Source organism: Conger conger, chromosome 1 (assembly GCF_963514075.1).
Source record: "Conger conger chromosome 1, fConCon1.1, whole genome shotgun sequence".
Lineage (NCBI taxonomy): Eukaryota > Metazoa > Chordata > Actinopteri > Anguilliformes > Congridae > Conger > Conger conger.
The window spans coordinates 73,939,813-73,953,611 of NC_083760.1; the positions used below are offsets into that span (position 1 = coordinate 73,939,813).

General features: G+C 41.1%; 1 protein-coding gene across 3 annotated transcripts; it reads right to left on the bottom strand.

The window, feature by feature from the left end:
* Nucleotides 1-278: 278 nt before the first annotated feature.
* bnipl (BCL2 interacting protein like) lies at nt 279-13,362 on the bottom strand. 3 transcript variants are annotated; one of them, XM_061232492.1, is made up of 11 exons: nt 9,575-9,780; nt 9,361-9,474; nt 8,076-8,150; nt 7,659-7,729; nt 7,073-7,315; nt 6,674-6,862; nt 5,578-5,680; nt 5,203-5,334; nt 2,297-2,383; nt 1,695-1,793; nt 279-1,182 (listed from the first exon to the last, which is right to left on the bottom strand). In XM_061232492.1, coding segments are annotated over exons 2-11 (1,026 nt in total). In that variant the 5' UTR covers nt 9,363-9,474; nt 9,575-9,780; the 3' UTR covers nt 279-1,157. The 3 variants fall into 3 exon arrangements, with proteins under 3 accessions (XP_061088476.1, XP_061088468.1, XP_061088481.1); XM_061232484.1 differs by lacking the exons at nt 9,361-9,474; nt 9,575-9,780 and adding an exon at nt 13,040-13,362; XM_061232497.1 differs by lacking the exon at nt 9,361-9,474.
* Between the last annotated feature and the right edge of the window lie 437 nt (nt 13,363-13,799).

The following is a 13,799-nucleotide window of genomic DNA, read 5'->3' on the forward strand; positions in this document are numbered from 1 at the left end:
CTAAGTACCCTCCCAGTGTATGAGCAGTACTCTTTAAAAAAAATACCACACATAACTTGGAAAATCAGCCTCAAGGTTTTTCAGTCTGTAATAACTTTGAATGTTAACCTTGTATAAATATTTGCACTCACATGGAGCAATAAAAAAGCTTTTGCTTACAGAGGTGGACAGAACAGAACATGAGTTCTTTATGCATTTGTTGCTAAGTTTACAATAGGATTTCATTACCCCCAGTTTTCCAGGCTGCTCCCTAAGTGCACATAGTGATATGCCATGAATTTCATATACAAGTTTTTTAATAATAAAACATGTTTTAAAGTCAAAATATGATACAATGTATTTTTTTGAAGAAGACAATACAAACAAAATAAATCCAAGCATGAATTAAATCACAAAGGCAAGGTAGTCATGACACTTGCAGAGTTAGTGCCAGAATAAATAGTGTTTTTGTTTGAGACAGTTTGCCTTATAACAGTCCTTTTGCCCAATAATAGCTCACAATGCTCACTCAACCAGTAATTAGGCATGCCCATTGATTTTAGCAGTGATATCACACCCATAAATCTGGCTGAAGTTATGTAACAGTGCTGATGTCATGCAATTCCTCCTCATGGGGAGGGGGGGGGGGGTCTGTTCTGTTCTGTGATGTTTGACGATGAGGTGTGTGTTGTGCTGTGAGAACGAGCTCGTTATGAAATGCCAATCAGCCCGTGACTGGAAAAGCATTGCATTATTAGAGCCTGTTCGGACAAAACTTTTCTTTCCCAATGTTCATGAAAATATGTGTATTACCAGTACTGAACTTCCTGACAGTGTTGAGACCCTTGATCAACACTATCATAGATTGATAACCAGGGCTAGCTAATACCCATGAATAGGGTTTGCCTGGGTTATCTTGTGGTATTGAGTGGCATCATTATGTAATATACCTGAACAGACCTCCCTTGCACCAAATAACTGGTAAGTGTAATCACACACTGTCCCTTAAGCCACTATTTAACCTGCCTATACTGTACAACGCAGCCATTGGTGCCGTGAAACAGTGACCCCCCTCTGCCAGCCTGGATGCTTGCACTTGATTTCCCAGCCTCGCCCAGACTTCTTCCCAACTCTCTGGTCCTTATGTACATGAATTACAGGGAGATAATGAGGACGATTCACCTATTCGTCGTCTTGTCAAACCTGTAAAACAGAGTGCAAACAATGACTTTGCTTTAGGGTAGTCACTTGACAGGTAAATGCATGCAAAACACATTTTTGAAAACGTGATACGGATTCAACTCAGGGATAAGGTGCCTGGAGGAGGGTTGCGTTTTCTGCCAGTGGATTATGCCCGTCTTTGGAAATCTTCCAGGGATAAGCCATTTCTAACAATTTGTATTTTCTTGAGAGCACCTTTTCCCACACCCAGTTTTGAAGAATTTCTGTACGTCTGATGATTGTAAAAGTAGAGTGTGTGGCAGCCATTACCCTTTTTACCATTAGTGTCACTGCCTCCACTTCCCACTTTGGAGTTTATTTTTATTTATATATATAAACACATCAAACATAATGTGCTGTCACAGCATAGGAAAATGTGAAGTACAGAGGGTGCTTCCCCTGCTTCTTCCAACTCAGTTAAAACATTGCTTTATTCGTCTTGTACATTTGGAAACTACTCTCTCATGCATATCCCAGGCAGCTGAGTGACTCACTGTCGGATGCAGTCCGGGATCTGCACATGCTCCATTGGGATGAACTGCTGGAGTTCCAGCAGGCTGTTAATGAAGCGCACCTTCCGGCTGAACTTCACACTGCAAGACACAGGTGGGCTCGCCAATTACACACAACCGTCATATCTATATTGTCATTTGAATGATCTTTACGATGATTCTATTTTTAATCTTATTTAAATTTTATGAAACCATTACACGTGAACAGTGTAATGTATAATAGTCCAATATGATAAGATATTGAGAAAGTTTCTGTAATATCCTGCCAGTCATGGAAATTTAATACAGGCATATTTCATGGCATTTTCCACATTGAAAAGCGCTTGTTGTCAGACATTAGTTGTCAGCCTAGATTCTGAGCTGTAGAATATTTGATAAAAACATATTTCTCACATACTCTTATAAACACACGACAGCTTTTCTTCCAGTCAGACAAGGCTGGTAGCTCTTTAGAACTTTATTTAGTTAGCATGCCAGCAAGAAGCCTCAAGGTCATTAGTACAAAGATTCATTCACATCTCCCTAGCCTATCCTACTGTTTAGCAGACCATTCTGTGTTGTGTTTTCTGGTACCAGGTACACACCTTATGAAAGGCTTGACGATGGTGATCAGCGCTTTGATATACCAGGTAGGGTGAACAACAAACATTCCTTTCAGATCCTTCTTCAACCTGGATAGGACAAGCATGAAAGAAGGGCACACAAATACCAGGTCATCTGAAGTTATTCCTCACTCAAATGTAAGTATTTATGGGCAACGTTACTCAACCAGGAACCCAGCTGAGTGAAGTTCCAGACCTGTGAATCACATGAAGCAGGATGATTTGTACTAATGAAACCACTCTGGATGGTAGCAACATTAATCTGCAACATCGTTATTGGATTATGAGAAAGCCCTGGGGGCTTGTCTAAGACTGAGACCATGGAACAGCACTAATAAATGATTCTTATTGAAAAGGCAATAATAGGGGGATGTGCTGTGCAGTGGAGGTTCAACCGATAGGGCTGGCAGCAAGGATTATGGGAATTAGGCAAAGAAAAGGCTGTTCTCAGTTCAGTGGAGTTGACATACCGAGCACACCTCTCTCTGGCAGAGAACATTAACAGAACAGTGACTCAACGCGGTGCGTTCAATGACGCATCAGAAGTACCACTGTCTGGCCTGCCCTGGACACCCACGCCCTTGGATTTCACCATGGGAAACAAGTGACTGGATTGTAATCATTATTCGCACAAACAGAACGGAAGGGGCAAAACATGGAGGTGAGGCCGCCAGATGCCTCAAATCAAAAGCAGACGGCTGGAAGGGGGCTGAGATGAGATGGCATAACCCCACCTGGTGTCTATTCCACATCAGCAGAGTCAAACTTGTGCTAAGGCCATTTCAACTGAAACATTGGATTAACAATAAACATTGGAGAAGACACAAGTGGGAGTTTAGAGTCCTTGGTTGTGGAGCATTAAACACATATAACAAATTATTTCAAGCAACACTTGCATTCAGTTCTCTGGGTTTATGAGGCAACATCTAAAGACCATGTTGTCACTGCTGCCTTGATTGGCCTCAAAAATGTCATGGGCCTGTTTGTATTCAGTCTCAAAAAGGCAGAGACAACTTTCCCACAGCAGTCGAGTATGACATCACACTTAAAAAGCTGGTGGAGCCTCGTATTCTTGTTGCCAGTAGTGACCAACAGGTCAAACAAGTACAGATCATTTGAGGGCAAAAACTATAGAAAATTCATTTTCAGACGACATCATGTGGATGGTTGTTTTGAAATACAAAATATTATTTTATCCTTTATCCACATTCCAGCATCTCACTTATCGTTATATCACTAACCTAATTTACTGAAAATATAAAAGGAAAAGCATTCATTGTCTATTTGATGGGACACATAAGGTCAAGCCTATAATGGTCTTGAGAGATGGTGTTATGAAAGGGTTATGTGTTGTGGTGGTCAGCACTGAAAGGCATGTACAATGAGCTTGGGCTGAGCAGCCTTTATAAGGAATATGCAAACATGCCGTTACAGCGATAAGACCTGACTGCAGGGCAATTACATGAACTGAAGTATGCAGTACAACACAATGCCATTTTGATGCTCAAAGCCTCAACTTTTGACAACCCTAATGAACAGTCAGAAACCCACCCAAGGTACTGCACCATGATACAGGTTAGTAGAGAGTTTGTATCACTGGTTTCCGGATGTTATAGATTCTCACAAAGAGCCAGAGCTCTGCCTAAGCCTATATATGTATAGGGTGAACGCACACACACCCTGTAATGCTGGAGTCTACAGTCTGGAGTTAGTGGGTAATCTGAGGAATGTTAAATGGGAACAGTTCCCTTCTGATAGCAGCAGCAACAGGCAATGAATTATCACAGCATTCCTGTCATATTTCATACTGGGGGCTGAGAGGGAGAAACTGCCAAGCATCAGTCCCTCGTCTCACTGGCACTCCCATTCAAACCAGACACCCATATGAGAGGAACGTGGAAAGGATTAATGCGAGGACTTGTGCGCCCTTTGGTGGCCTACTGTGAAACTGCACCTAAAGAATGTCACACTTAGATGACAGTATGTTGTTATACTCCTTTACCCATGAACAGGCACTTCAGTTTGAAAAATGCCAAAAACAGTTGAAACTGAAGTCTAAATTCCTTCTTGCCTTTTTTCATTTCTCAGAATACACTGTCGAGCCAGCTTCACACATTATAACTGACCCATCTTAGTATGTATAGATACATGCAGCTGTGTGTCAAATCGTTTATTTGACCAAGAATAGAAAAATGTAATTTTCATATAAAGAAGGACAGGTATGACATTTATTTTGGCTAGTGAGATGCCTGTTGCCTTGTTTAAGAACCTGTAAATACACTAAAAATATCTCCGGATTAAAAATATATATATTTTAAAAAGATTTGATCACAAAAAGAAAAGCTCCTGGTTATTAAAAAACAAATGTAATAGACTTTATCAAACTTAATATAGAAGGACATCAACTAAAGTAAAAATACGGAATCCCATGTAACATTTTCTACACAGAAAATGCGTACAGCCAAACTATATAACTTTCTGAATTCCAGTGCACTTTCCAAAAAACAAAAACAAAAAAAAAAGCCTCAATATTCTTCAAAATGCATGGAGGCAGAGAGAGAAGGAGAGGACATCACAGAGAATCAGAATACCAGTGTGCACCAAAACGCTCCAGCGATAACATAAGTTGAGGTGCTTTTAAAGACTGCTTGGATATGCATGCAGACCGGGGTGGACAACACTAATCACACCATTGGCTTTACTCTAGTTTCCAAGTTCCTGACTCTTTCACTTAATTTCAACTGTAGTGATATAAAACAAATAGAAAGTGCCAACTCCAAAAAACAAAGCCATTGGTGTAGGGGATATGCAGATTCATGTAGTACTCGGTCAGGTTCTACATGAATCATGCATGCAGCACTTGAGGATCGTACAGAATCACACCTCACCTCCTGTTCACAGTGAGGTAGCACTCGCGTAGCCACTTAATGGGAGGCATCTTGCTTCGAGGGGCCATGCCGCAAAGGTACACCATGATGTAGTTCTCCGCCACCATCAGGTCCAGGGTCCCCACAATGTACCTGTGCCCAGCATCCACACAAAGAGCTCACATTGTGCCCGGAAGGTTCTACAGTAACTAATGTTAGTTAAACAATGTGCTGCATATACACAAAATTGTAGTAACCATTTCTTGAATTTAGTGGGGAAATGATTCCGAAACCAGAAATACATCTTTAAATGCTTCTATTGACTGCCAAACAAATTTATATTGTTATTATCACACTATGATAACGGTGATGAATGCCTGGTTGCAGATACACTACCTGAAGAGATTGTCCATGACATACGCATAGTTCTCAGTGGAGTTATCTGGGAGGTAACAGGAGGAAAACACAATGATGGCGTTCATGCCGTCCCCATAGTAACCTGGAATGAATGAGATATGTTGTGGATAAGGATAAAGAGTTATATAATCCAATCTTTTAAAGATTTAAAGATGACAACCAGGTGACAGGACCTGCTGTAAAGCAGGAGGCCTAAATGATCATTCCACCACTTTTATATAGTACTGTGCCAAAATTCTCAGGCATATAAATTTAGTCCTCGATGTTATCGTTTCGTTTTTTTAGCGTCACAGTAGAAAAGAGCAAATTTCATATTTCCAACATTCATTTTCCAAAAAATGTCATGTTACCAAGAATTGTTTTGTATTTTGTTAAACAAAGTAATGTATTAAGTAACAGACCACTGTGAGTGAGACAGCTGAAGTCTGCAGAAGAACCGTGGTTTCAACAGCCTACAAGCTGCTAAGAGAACTGATGCAATTTTGAAGGGAAAGCGTGGTCACAAGAAATATAAATGTTATTTATAGTACTTTTTTTTTTTTTCTTCGATATTTAGGATCTGTTAATTTCATTTTTTTCATTATTAAAGCATCTCTGCTTTATAGATTTGTTTTTTTAGATGTGCCTAAGACTTTTTCACAGTACTGTATGCAGTATGAGTCCCTTCCCCTCCCTTCTCTATTCTTTCTTAGCAATCATAACAATACGTAGGAGTACTAGTAATAGCAGCAGTAGTAGTGGTAGATGTAGATTCAGAGATGCAGTATTACCAGTTGTAGATGATGTTCTGGTGCCTTGGTTGTGTGCCAACCACAGCATCATTAGTAAAATCCCAGTTCCCTAATGTCTACGCCACACTTTGTGAGCATTGAGTGGAAAGTTACATATTTGCTCTGCTAATGACTGGAGAATGGTTAATGGTAGTAAAAACTAATGTCAAGAATAATAGTACCACTAAATGCAATTCATTGTTTCCAAAAGATCATCCATATCCTAAAATGCTTTTATATAGTAGGGCAATGTTTAATTCTGACCCAAACCCTCCTGGTCTGTATAATGTCCATGCCAAACTCACCGCCATGGGACAGCACCTGGAGGTATGGCTCCAGGACACTCATGTTGACGTTGAGCTCCTGCCCAGCGATCCGGAACCGCCGCCACTTCCGGCCCTCCCCGTCCACCTGGTCCAGGTCCATCTCCACCTGGTCGGTCACAGGCGTGCTGACCTTCCCTTCCTCCTCCCGGCCCATTCGAGGCAGGTCATCTGCCAGAGGGAGGAAGAGCCCCAGGCACATAAGCACCAATTCAACACTTAGAGCCTCACCACACAAAGACTGGACCTTTTATCATTTATCAGGACAGCAGAGGCACACGGATAGACTACAGCAATAGCCTCTTGAAGAAAGGGTCATTAACACAAACAAATAATCCTGGCAACCACATTTCTAAAATATTTCCCATGAGCCTCCATTACCCTCCCACTCCAGTTCGTGCGCGCTGTCGGGGAAGTTGCACGACTCGCTGTCGGAGGGCGTCTCCAGGGCCTCCAGGTTTATGTCCAGCTCCGTGTCGTCCTCAGGAGAGGTGGACAGGGCGGCGGCCGCAAACTCGTCTGAGATCACCGAGTCACTCTGGTCCAGGCCCAGGCTCAGCGTGGGGGCCAGCAGGCGTTTCTTCCTGGGCTGGCCTCCAGAGAGTGCCAGGCTGCTGGGAGGGACTGCCAACACCCACAACAGAGCCATTTCTTCACCACAACACTCATCTTTCATCTCTATCCATTCAACAAATGCCCTTACTGTCAGTGCTGTGCAAAAAATCCATTTTTGCTGAAGGTTTTTGCATGAGACAGGTACTATTTCAGATGAGCTTTCAGATACATTTTCCTCCATTATAATAGGGGGAAGTACAAACCAACATTGCCAACCCAAACATGACATTTTACCTGACATTTAACATCTAATTGGTCACTAAAACCTTAATGGCACTATACATGGCACTATTCATTCGGTCATAAAATACTTTATGTCTGTGTTTTATGTTATTTCAGAAAATCGAGTTACCAGGTCTGCCTCTATCAGCTGCAGAAGTCTCCAGCTCATCCTCTGGGCCATGAGAATCTTCCGGTAGTGGTCTAAAAAGAGACGATTATCAGTCATCAGTGAAAAAATTTCTTTCAGTTACACATCGACAATATTTTACAGAGGATACCTCCTTGCTGCTTAGTTTAATATTCAGGCTCACACACTGACAAATACACATTAAAAAAAAGATATGTCTGCTCAGTAAAAAAAAAAAAAAAAGCTTAACTAAAACCAAAGAGAGTGTGATCTTGCCTCTTTATGCAAAAAGAGCCCTCTACTTTACATGATGCTTTTCATGAAACTGATTTTACTGAAGGACTTGAGATCACTCGCTGGAGTGAAAGTGCATTGTAAAATGGGCTGTTGTGCATGATGTGGCCAGAAGTAGGCCCTGACCTGGGAAACTCTTCATCCTGCCACTCCTCTCTCAGCTCCATGTCCTGAAAGTTAGGTTTCGTGCCGTCTGGGCCCCTGGGAGAAACACGGGTGGGTTAGAGCTCAGAGGAGAGGGTGCAATCCCAGAACCACTGAATGAAATGTAATCTTAATGTGGTTACCATAAACCTAGGCACCCACACCTACTCACAGACCACTATGCAAAAAAACCCTGGGCTTCATTAAGACACAGCAACAGGTCACTCCTGTGGGTGGGGTCACCCTACCTGACTCATTATTGGTCACTGTCAACAGAACCCAATAGCACAAGTGCTTCAATAAGACTCAATAAGACACAATGCTGTGCATTTCACCATACACATCACACTCGTTTTAAAGAGCTGTAAAGACAGCAGAGATGTACTTACAGCAGTGTGGTGTCCACAAACTTCATGGCAGTTATTTTACATATTTGAGCCTAGCATTTACAGCCTTCTCTTTTATAGCCCTCTTATGTTTCTCTTGCAAGTTGTTTCTACAAAACACATACACCCAGTACAGAGTGGGAACCAATTAGCATGAGCCTATTCTGCTGTTCTGTGCATGTCCTCTGTCTGCCATTATTACCTCCACCACCTCGGCTTGAAAGACAAAACAGCCAACAGACTCAGGACAATCAGCAGAGGCAAGCACTTAAAAGGGAACCCTACTGGCTAAACACCTGGAGGTGGAGCAGCAGTGAAGCTGATACAACTGTGAGCCAAATGCACTCGAAATCAACTCCACACTGGAAACACCGTAGGCAGCCTTGAAATACTCCAGGCTTATCGATTCAGTCAGGCAGGCCTACTGTATCAGGGTGTTCCTTGGCATAGCTGGCTTCAGTTTTTTAAATTCTTAACATGTTAAAATAATTTAAAAACATGTTATTTGGCAACACTGTGAATGTTTATTTTAGCTTCATCATGTTGATCAACAAAAATTCAGAATTCCCTATATTTAAGTGTGTTGTTATCTGTGTAGCTAATTGTAAAATTAGATCAATGGATTCCAAATTACCTTATAGTAAATAGTGCAATGTATGGTCCCACGTGCTACTTTAAAGTTACTCGTGTAGGCATCTAAATAACGTCGTGAACATATCCGTTTATAATTCCACGAAAACAGCCCGTTAGAGTTATATAATAATAAACATGAGTGGCCCACTGTCCATTACATAGCCTATCTGTGTTCCCACAGGCTAATTAATAGTAATTTCACCCGTGATACAACATCATGTGCTGAAGCCCACGAAAGTTTTTCATACATTTGAGTAGCATGTACGCAGTGAGCCTATGAATGGGCTTCAACCACAGGTCTACTTCCAGTCCTTGTGTTCTTGTACAGTTCTACCAAATGAAGTATTCTCTGGTTCCGTGCGCTGGGAAGCAAACAAAGCAACACATCGTTTCGTTCCGCAAAGTTAAAGATTCACCCACAGAACGATTAAAACAATTTGCTAAACATGTATGTTACGTTACCTGTAGTGTTGGTGGTATAATGCTCTACAGCGTATCAGACATATTTTCTTTTATTTTTAACTAGCTCGACGGATGTTAGCACTCACGGAGAGTCAGACACAGCAATAACGCAGCCAATGAGATGACTCCATCTCCTGTTACAACAATATTCGCTACACCTGAAAGGTGAGGTGGCCTCTCCAAAACGCCCAAATGAATAGTGTAGCCAGGGACGCACCCAGGGGTTTCATTGACCCGCCTGTATTTATACAACATAGTAGCCTAATAATAACAACCTACGTACGTAAGCATGTGCATTTGTAAGTAAATTATTGTAAAATTGGAAATGTTCAATCTTTGCACATACCTGATCGCAGTCATGTAACTTCTACTACAGTATGTTTTACCACTGCTGTTTATAAAGGAGGGAATTATACTAACAAATAATTAATTTATTTCAATATAAACGATTTTCCATTCAAACATCCCACATGATCATTAAGCAAATGGAGTACTGTTCGAGTGTAAAATGAATCACATAAGTAGGCAAAAGCATCTAGCGAGCAGCAAGAGAAGAGGTTTCTCTTGAAAGGCCCCCGCCCCCTGTATAGTTCAGCGATTCTCAGATTTTCTTGTGTAATGAACCGGCTACATTGCATGTAGCCTGGAGGCAGGGTTTATACCAGCTCATGCATTAACCACATTGTGAAGAAAGAACTGGGCTCTTTTATTTCATCAATGAGCTCAGTGGCGGCACATTGTGCAAAACAATAAGACAAGTCTCAGCTTCTCATTGCTACAAAACTGCCTAATATTGTTTTTAAAAAGAAACACCATTGAATTGCAACTTAAAGTTAATTTAAGGATATTTGCATATGGTAAAGTTAATATATTTCATGTAAGACGGCAAAGTCATTGAGTGTACAGACACTTTGATACCAAACTCATTATAAGCATACACATACCTCCACAATAATTTGCCTGTCCAGTGGTTTACAGTTTACAGTGGTATAAATGACTAAAAATGCTTTTAGTAACTTAGAGCACCTTTTTTTTTTCAGACTCAAGGAAAAGTTGTACCTTACACTCTACAGTGCACCCAAGATCAAGTACATTTTATGAGTGGTTAACAAAGCTTCTGTACATTATATTATATTATCTTATTGAATATATCTACTCTAAGACAGGAGTAGTGCTCAACTTCAGGGAATAGAGGTAACTAAGTAGGGAACTGAAGAAGGGGTGTTCATGTGACAGTTTGAGTGCATTCTGGGGGCAGTATTCTGTATTGTTAAAGACTGGGTGTGGCTGTGAGGCTGAGAGGAGGAAGTGTCATAGGATGTAGCCTACAGCTGGTCTGTTCTTTCTGCTTTCCCAATGCAGGTATGTCCCTTTTGTTAAAATAAATCCACCTATTTGGTTGTAGCTATTTCTGTATTTCTTTGATTGTACCAGTTGCCGGTTTGTTCATGCTTTTCATGTACAAATAATAGAAAATATGACTGTCTTTGTCTTCTAAATCATGACAGTCATACAATCATCAGTGCATTCTTATGTGTGAACTGGAACTCGGCACCTGAAAATCTAGTTTGGTTTTGTTCAGTCATTTCTCTGGCACTCCCACACTTTTTAGATGCCGATACTCTATTCCTGTCAGCATAACGCCTCCAAACAGGTCTCAAATCAGGTGCTGAAAGTATGTATAGTACGTCATTATACCATGATGAGGCACTTCTGTAAAGAGCCTTACCCTGAAAGTGGAATGAACATTTTTCCAGCTTCTGTGCATTTGGATCCTTCTGAAAATTTGTATAATCTTATAATTCTGCCAAATGTGTTTCATTATTGAAAATCAGCATGTTCGCTACAGCCATCCAGAGTCCTCATTTTCAAAACCTTTTACAAAAACTGGTCCTGGTGGAGCAACGTTTTAAGGAATATTGAGCATGGTAATCCCTGGTTCAGAGATTAAATCACCAGTCTAATCAGAAGCACAAGTGCACATACTACAACACAGAAAGCATACTGCCTGTGTTGTATCTGGGCTCATTCGGTTGTGTTCACTCCAGCAGAAGTGAGTACATGTATTTACACACTACAGCACCTGCACCTGTTCTGGGTAATATGACATCTGGGGCCTGATCCAGATGCCTGTCTGTAAGGGTGAAATTTGCACCAAAAAAAAGGAAAAGGGACAGTACGTCTATTGTTGTGAGGCTCCCATTTTAGCCTAACAAGGAATGTATACAGTACATTGCCCTCTATCCAGCGGTAATAAGATCTTGTGATGGCAGCAGTGTGCTGAAATCTCTCTTCTTACCTCCACCTAAGTCATTATTGGCAATAGAGGAGTACTATGATCATAGGACCTTACTAATGAGCATCTAGTCAGCCAGCCACTCATCAAACAGCACTGATCTTGGATGCCAGTGGAATGTGAAGTGAAAGTCCCATCGTGTTCAGATCCAGGATGGAGACTCAGACACAAAGGCACAGGTCACAGTATGAGAAAGTGGACACGCAGTCATGGAGTGACACTGAGTGACAGAGGAATGATGGGAGGTCACAGATGTCACATTGTGCGATGGACACGTCTGCTGTCCATAGGTGGAGAACCATTGTTTTAGTTCTGTGTTGTTATGGTCCAGCATGTGGATGAGTTGTTTGGTCAGAAACCAAACAAAGTGCCAAGTGCTGGATGCCATTTAGTGCTTTGAGAAAAATTTTGCTGCCAACAATGTAATTGAAGACGTGTCACCATTGCCAAATGTGTTGTTCTCAAAAGCCCTTTAATGTAGGAAACTGAAAAATGCTGATCCTTGCTGCTGTAGTCCTATCGGAGTTCACAACATTATGCTTGATTCTACTACATTAGCTAAATAAATGAACAGCAAAAAGTCAACTTGCTGCCCCACAGTTGATCAGAAATACAGTTGATCAGTCGACCCATGCATTGTCAGCTTTAATTATTACACTTGGCCGATATATGTTTGATTCCTTTTAAATCATTGTATTCATTTTGTTTGTGGGTAGGAGAATTGATGTAGAAATGTGAAGTGAAATTAAACAGGTAGTGACTAGATGAATTCTGACTTGCGCAGTGTTAACGTTAAATTTGAGCTCAGGAAGTCAGTTAAACCAACACTTCCTTTAACGACCAGGTCCCCCCTCTGTACTGATCCACTTACACAATAGCAGGCTGTGATTTCTCACTTCTCTATTCAGTGGCTTTTGAAGAAAAGAACTGTGTGACTTTGTCACAAGATACAACTCTGAGCTTAACAACTCTGACAAATCATCATATTAAAGTCAATGTTTGTTTTCCAAAATCCATGTCCTCCAGATGCTGAAAGCAAGCAGTGATTGGGCCCTCAAAAATGACTTTTCATGTTTCAAAACCAACATATAGCCCAACAACAGAAAACCTGTAATAAAATGTTGCTGTATAATTTCAAATGAAAAACTCTTGTTGTTTGATGGACTTACCTATTGAGCACGTACTGGTCCCTGCGTTCCGTGTAAGATCCCATGGGCTTCACTACAGCAGCAAGACTGAAACAGGTTCCAGAGTAGGGAAACGCATAAAGGTAATGGTCTCTAGTTTTCACTCCCGGTGAACAGGTCCTTTGCAGTGGCCCTCCTCCACGTCAGTGATTCCGTGCGTGTGTTTCTATATCTGTCAGTGAACTCAGCCTTTCTGTCCCTACAGGTTTTACCACATTTCACTGAGACCTGCTATGGTTGGTCCCGATTGGCTGGGCTCACCTGAGCAGCCCTGTTCTCCCACAACCACAACAACACACTCAGCAGAGAGGAAGGAGGCTGATGCCAGACCAGCAGATGCCCTCAGGGTCCTAGAGTACAACCTCCAAACACACTCTTCGGTACAAACTGATGCACTTCAGAACCATATGGATTGTTTTATTGTTTATGCTTACAGATAATATCGATACTGTAAAAATATTATAGAACAAGGCAGTCTCCCATTTCAATGCTAATTACAGTCACTGCTGTGTTATTGCTGTATAATGACTAAGCTGGATTTACCAGAGCAGGACAACAAAAAGGTCAAACCCCCAAGGTTTAATTTTCATCACTTTATCTCTTTATTTTTAAACATTTTATTTTATTTTATTTTTATTTAAAATTAATTACAGGAAAGAAAGTAACTTGATTGTAGATTTGTTTAATCAAAGCAAGCAATCTTTCTTCAAATGTAACAAAAACACAAAGTAGTTGAAGGCTT

What these genes read in the sequence shown, in the direction of transcription:
- bnipl (XM_061232484.1), bottom strand. Translation starts at nt 13,083, where the DNA reads ATGGGATCTTACACGGAACGCAGGGACCAGTACGTGCTCAATAG. An exon ending in CAGGATGAAGAGTTTCCCAG is followed by an intron (nt 7,730 to 8,075) that starts GTCAGGGCCTAC and finishes GTCTCTTTTTAG; the next exon opens with ACCACTACCGGAAGATTCTC. An exon ending in GTCATGGACAATCTCTTCAG is followed by an intron (nt 5,335 to 5,577) that starts GTAGTGTATCTG and finishes TGCTGGGCACAG; the next exon opens with GTACATTGTGGGGACCCTGG.